This window comes from Plectropomus leopardus, chromosome 2 (genome assembly GCF_026936395.1).
Source record: "Plectropomus leopardus strain MGB_pleo_1.0 chromosome 2, ASM2693639v1, whole genome shotgun sequence".
Lineage (NCBI taxonomy): Eukaryota > Metazoa > Chordata > Actinopteri > Perciformes > Serranidae > Plectropomus > Plectropomus leopardus.
In genome coordinates this window covers 22,324,498-22,331,377 of record NC_142177.1, presented here as the reverse complement: position 1 = coordinate 22,331,377, position 6,880 = coordinate 22,324,498, and the positions used below count along the sequence as shown (strand labels likewise).

The 6,880-nt window shown below is 37.7% G+C and overlaps 1 protein-coding gene across 1 annotated transcript; it reads right to left on the bottom strand.

Annotated features, from left to right (window-relative positions):
- Positions 1 to 2,574: 2,574 nt before the first annotated feature.
- On the bottom strand, positions 2,575 to 6,364 carry pxmp4 (peroxisomal membrane protein 4). Its single transcript, XM_042497704.2, has 4 exons — positions 6,178 to 6,364; positions 5,884 to 5,946; positions 3,356 to 3,554; positions 2,575 to 3,242 (listed from the first exon to the last, which is right to left on the bottom strand). The coding sequence occupies exons 1-4, from the start codon at positions 6,288 to 6,290 to the stop codon at positions 2,979 to 2,981; spliced, it is 639 nt and encodes a 212-aa protein (XP_042353638.1). The 5' UTR covers positions 6,291 to 6,364; the 3' UTR covers positions 2,575 to 2,978.
- Between the last annotated feature and the right edge of the window lie 516 nt (positions 6,365 to 6,880).

Genomic DNA, 6,880 nt, shown 5'->3' with positions numbered 1-6,880 from the left:
TGAAAATGAATTTTGTTTTTTTTTTCAATTGTCACTAAGGCCCTCAGGTCACATGTAAAAAAAACATACACCGCAAAGAGAGACACTCCCCCTTGTGACAGTTTTGCAGGTGAACAGTGTCACGCAGACTGCCATGAGTAATGTGACTCACCCAGTTCAACAGAAGGGTGATTACGTTAGTTTGTTGGGTGTGAACGCTGGCAAAAACCTGCAAAGTTTTCTGATGCATATATGAGACCTGAGGCAGGAGCAGATATACTATTTTACTGAGCATATACTGCAAGGATGAGTTTGGTACTGTGCCACATGTATCTGCCCTTCTTCCGTTTCTTCTTTTGGGGGAGGTTACTAATATAACTCTCGCAAGATTTAGTTGGAAAGCAAGACGTAATTAATGACGCTGTCATCAGAGTTGGTTTTCAACTAAATGAAAACAGAGTGCCTCAGAAGTCCAGGGTTTTTTTATGCTTCTAACTTTATATTGTCATCTCTTTATTTTCTTCCCTTGCCCTTGAATGTTTACTAACAGAGTGCTGCAGGGAAGATATTTTTCACTGTCAGAAGCTCATATATATAACTACATTTGGCTTTTTTTTAATCAAAATCCCATACGTCCAAGTGGCAAAAAGTCAAAGTTCCTACTTGTCACTTAATAAATAAAAACAAATGCAGGAACACACACACACCCACAACTAGCAAATTGTCTTTCTCTCATCACACACACGCACGCACACACACACACACACACACACACACACACACACACACTCATTAATCTGCCGGGAGCCTAGAGAGCGTAGAAATAAACTCTGTCACAACCACAACAGAAGCATGGGCGTTTTCTCACAGTTGATTATTAGGTTAGTGAATGTTTCAACTTGCCTCAAAGATGACATGATGACGGGTGTGTAACGCACATTGCGTGGGGGGTAGTTTTGGAAAATTAATATTCAACTGTCTCGACAGGGATTGTTGCTTTATCTATTTATCAGTCAGGTGTCTGTTTATCACAGAGTTCAGTTTAATAATACGTCATGACACCTTTAAAAGATGAAGTTTAATTAATTCTAAAACCAATCTGTGGTTATACCCTGCAAGCAAAGCATTAATTGGTTGGACAATTTTTGGAATTTAAGCTGCTAGCTGCGTTGCTCTAAGACAGCGTCAGTCGGTCGGTCAATCACAAATATATTACAACAACTATTAGATGGATTGCCATAAAAATACAGACAATCATGACTTTTACAGGATGAGTCATGACCAAGAACCAGTAGTTATCACAAATACTGAAACTAAATTTGAACTATAATTACTGCTTTGTGGTTGTATGCCTCTGCAAACCAGTGAAGTTACAGTTTACGTCTGTGTCTGCGAACACATAGATCATTCACAGACATCTTTTCCCCGGCAGCACAGGTGATCTATACAATCAGCACAATTTCAAAATGGGCACCCAAAATTAGTGTCAGCAATTCAGTATTAGTTATGACATTGAGTAATGGCAGTAAAAGTGTTTTTTACATTACGATGTCATTGTAAAGTTGACCTGATTTATGGCTACAAACATGTGTTGTGTATTAACAGTGACCTTTGAGCATCAAATTCTAATCAGCTCATTTTTGAGTCCAAGTGGACTTGAGTGCCAAATAATTTAAAAATTCCTCAAGACCTTCTTGATATATCATTCACAAGCATAAGACAGACAAGCATACAGAAACCTTAATCTTTGACCACCAAAATCTAATCAGTTCATTGTTGAGTCCAAGAGAACGTTTGTGCCAAATCTGAAGACATTTCCTCAAAGGAAGAGAATGAGAAATAACCTTCACAAGAATGGGACAAGTAGATGGACAGCTGAAAACATAATGATTTTGGCCACAGGTCTCGCTGGTGTAGAGATTAATATTGTGTATGATATATACTGTATAATCATTGTTTACACAATTAATCATAATGACACGTTTTTTGATCAATACTGATACTGCATTTTAAGGCAATATGTCATATTTGACCTAATTTTTAAACAAGGTGCTAAATTCCTTTTGGATTAGTATTGAATAGCAAAAGTGATTATTAAGTCTTTAAAGAACAGAGACTCGAAGCAGGTTTGACTGGAACGAGATTTCACTTAGTCCTCATTAAATTATATTTAATTACAGCACACCTTCTGCTTCTGAACAAATGTAGGTGCTGCAGAGAGGAGCTTGATGTCCTAATCCCACAGGGTGTCACTTTATTAGTAATAACACACTGTGAGTGACAGTGTATCATTACCACACACAATACGTCATATTTCACGCAGTCATCAATATAATCTGCATACTGCTTTGCAGATGCTCAGTAGTGCTGGACTTGCCCAGCTCTCGTTCAACCGCTGCTATTTTTTAAAGAATAAATCATTATTCTGTTTTTTATTGACTGTGAGTTTATAACAAATAACCTGAAGATAAGATAAACAAATAAAAACAATCAGTAGACTGCTGAGCCGCACACTAGGAAGCGTTCCCTGCTACGGACTTATTGTCGTAACTGACATAAGTTTTTGGTCGCAACAGATCACAGCATTTCAGCCTGTTTCGCATTAAACATCTTTTGTCTTTTATTCTCTGGCAGCTGTATTGACTGACATAGTGCTGGATATTAAAATCAGACAAATCGTACAATCACCCGAAATATCAGTAGAAAAACAATCATACTAAGTAGATACAGATTTAGCTATTTAAAGCAGATTTTATCGAATAATAACGGTAGGTAAATCCGCTGGTGTATGGAGATTTGGTGTGAGTTGACACACAAGGCAAACACGTCAATGGATCAAACACTAACCGAAAAATCACACAATACAAACTAAAATCAGGAAACAATTTTAAAAGGCAACATTTGATAATATTTGCAATATTAATAATTATAAAAATAAGAATGCAATTCATGTATTGTGGTGAGCTGGTCCGAGGTGAAAAAAAAACTATTGCTCATTTCTAAGCAGCAGTCCTTGGCTTATTATAAACAAGGAAGTCCGTTATGTCGTGCCACACATTGCTGTCATGGTAGAGGTAGTTCATCGATGACTGCAGTGAGGGCTGGAGGGTGTGAGGGTAATATTCAAAAAGCCACAAGACAATGCCCCACACCAGCGTGGCAAAGAGAGGGAAAGGGTCGTGTTTCGGCTGCGGGATAAATCCTTTCTCCACAGCCAGCCGTGAGAGCGCAAACAGGATCCTGGACAGCAGGTACATGTTGATCTACAGAACAACAAGAAGAACAGACTTAACACATTTACTTCTGCAATTACAATTACAGATAGGATCAAGGAAATGTGACAACAATGGATTTTTGGACAACAGGCTTATCAAACCTGGCTATTGATGTTGTTGTTATCCCCGAACACTAACCAGCCTCCAACACAGGCAGCCAGAAAGGAGTGAGACTGCAAACTCTTTCCCTGGCACTTCTCCTGTAAGGCTTGCAGTCCTTTATAGGTGAACACAAAGTATGCCAGGTTGCGAGAGTGGGTGTACGTGGCCTTCAAAATGGCTTTGAGCTTGTCCTTCAAACTATCAGAGAGAAGAAAGATGAGTTAAGCTTGTGTACACAGTTTGTAAGATTTAGGGGGAATTAGTGGTATCTAGCACTAAGTATTGCAGGTTTTAATCAAGCTGTCTTTGGCACGTCGCAGAGAGGCCGCTGTTCCTGCACCTGCTGATGTGTGCTCAACTATTTTCTCTGATAACTTAACATGTCCTCACCCTTTTTCTGATCCAGATGTTCAGGACGTTTCCACCATCAGCCAAATTATTTGCTGCAGAGGCTCTTCCTCTCCAAAGCAAACGGAGCCAGTGATTTTAACCGGTAAAAATACTGAATGAAGCAGTTTCATGTTTAAAAAAAAAAAAACCAAAAAAAAAATGCTTTTGTTGCTGAGAGGCTGCAAACTACAGAAGCAAACGCAAAATTGCAAGTGTTTAGAACCAGTGTTTGGTTCGTCTGTTCTTGGATACTGGAGAAACAGGGCAATCTCCATAGACGAGGACCTGCTCCCTATGTTGATATAAACTTTTCATTCTGAAATAATAAAAACACGATTCTTATTTTCAGGTGATTTTACACTAAAAAAATAATATTTATTATATTCTATTCATATTCTTATTCTTATTCATATCTCTTAAATCCTACACACTGAACCTTTAAGAGATGTATGGAGTAGTGATTACAACACAAAAAAAAAAAAAACTGTCCCGCCTCTAGCTTATAAAAAAACTCTGCTGCCTGGGACTTGTACAGGGCTGGGGAACAAGACCACTTTCCCTGATCCCAGCTTTCTTACACTGCCTACCTGTTATTTTTAGAACCAGTTTGAATATAATATTGATTACTGACAAAGCCCAGAGAGGCCTCGCCTTGAGATATTACGATTTATCTCTTATTGCAGTATGTCCTTTCCCACTCCCTGAGATCCTGGGATGTGTCGTTCCTTGTTGTTCCGAGGTCCAGATTAATCCAAAAGGGTGACAGAGCCTTTGCATTAAATTTTACTTCCAGATCTAAAACAACAACTCCAATCCTGTCTTACTGCTCTACTTCCAACTCACAAGACAGATCGCATCAGATCAGTTTTCCATGCACACATTACTGTATCACCTTATAAAAGAAGTTATTGTCAGAGATAATTTTTTCACACTTAAACTTGAATCCGGAACAAGATCTCATACTGTATTTGAGTAATAACATCTATTACATATTTCAACATACATATAAACACTATTTGGTAGAAGGACATACCTGCAACGACCGATTCAAATTTCATATCACATCTTGCTCACTTTACTTTAGACCTCTACTTTGCAGTGTACTCTGCTGTCTTGCCTCTGTTGAATATTTCTGTTTTTCTTTTGTTTTGTTATGTGTTTTTCGTGACCTGTTTTCAACTGATTCAGGCCACTTTTACCTGGGGGTCGACAGATATTGGTTTCTAAGGGCCAATACCAATAACAGTTATTAGTAGTTAACGAGACTAATAATCAATATTTGGAACCGGTATGCATTTGCAATTAAAATGAACATCTCTCTGTCAATATCTAGAATTTGGAATATAACAAACTCCATCACAAAACTTTTTTAAATGCCTTTAGCAAATGTTTAATCAAAACTGAAATTTTCATCAGGTTTTTTACACAGTCAAGTGAAAATTGTAACAAAAAATGAATAAATAAATTTTGCCTGAGGTTTTACAAACTAAAAGTTCCTCCAATTCTTACTCTTTTTTTTATGTATTGCAGACTGCCTTCCCTGGTGTTGGTTTAGTGTAATACTCTCATACTGTACTTTTGGGAACTTTTCTATACCATACGTGGGGTGCGTCGTCCATCTTTAAATACAGTTTATGGTGAAAACAGACTAGAGGGAAATACACAGCTGCAGCAGAGCCAAAGTAGAGCACTTTTTGATTAATCGATTTTATCTGCGATTATTAAAATAAAACGTAGATATGAATAATCTGCAAAATGCCAAATAGGCATTTGCAAATGCAATGCCAGGCCGATAATCTGTCTCTTGATGTTACTTTCTTTCCTGTATAAATAAAATAAATGAAATGAAAATGTGAACGACCTACCTGAGAACAAGGTTTCCAGCTCTGTCCCACCTTTTACATCACTTCTAAAAACCTAAAATTGCTTTATTTCTGTGATTTTATCCATGTACTTTTTGTCATTTTAGCTTATTTTGCTCTCCTGCTTTATTATGTGTGAAGTTGTTGGCTCTTAGCTTGTGTCAGTCTTTCTTCTTCTTGTGTTTTAGGTGTGTTCTGGTTTTATTGCACAGAACTTTGTCACTGGTTTTCTAAACGTGCTTAATACGAGAAGTTCATACAGCTCAAACTCTTACCTGCCACTTCTGAATAGAAATGTCATCACCAGAGCATGTGGTGCTCTGATTTTGGCCCCGTATCTGTAAAAGAAATAAAGACAACACACACACACACACACACACACACACACACACACACACACACACACACAAACTATAATGTCAGTGCTGTCTGACACCGAAACAAGGTCAATATAGTCAGTAACAGCTGCTCTAACCAGCACCTGTCAGCTATCATCAGTCGTTATGTGGTGTAGAAGTAAGCGATGTTAGCTTAGCTGGTTAGCTGACTTTTTGACTTTTCGTACTTACACGGCGCCGTTTCTGAATCCTTTCAAAACAGCTAACGCCGCTTTGTACTTCTCTTGCTGCAGCAGATTATTGACGGTATACAGGAGAGTTTTTATCAGATCAGGACCTGCCATGACTTTCAATACACCCGACCGGACACAATATCAGGTTGCACTCACGTTCCAGAATGATGTGTCGCAGCAAAAATTTGCCGTAGCGCAGCACGTTAACTTAGGTTCCTATGTATGCTCAGTGTCATTTAGTGTGTTTTGGTTAGATTTTAGTTTAGGTGTATGTATGGAAAAGACAGAAAAAGAAAAAGGTTAAAACATTGTGCAGGAAAGGTTAAAAGCCAAAAATATCTTATAGAGATACCACCACTATTACATAACCATAATCACTCATTAAAATAAAATAAAAAATACACAAAGGTTGCATAATTGATTTAAAGAAAAAATGATTAAGATTAGGCAGTAATACACAATTGATAAAAACGACCAAACGTTTGTATTTAGAGAGTGAAATGCATTACACATGAATCAATGAACTGGTATGGGTCTTTGCAAATTAGAGCCCTTTTCAGATGTGTTTTGAATAACAATAATACAGACGTTAATTGTTGTGATGGAAGCAGGCTTGCTTGTTCCAAAAAAGGGTCCTCTGTGTTTCGAAGAATATTGATTGAGGGAAGTCAGCCAATACAAATCAGTTTATGTATGCAACT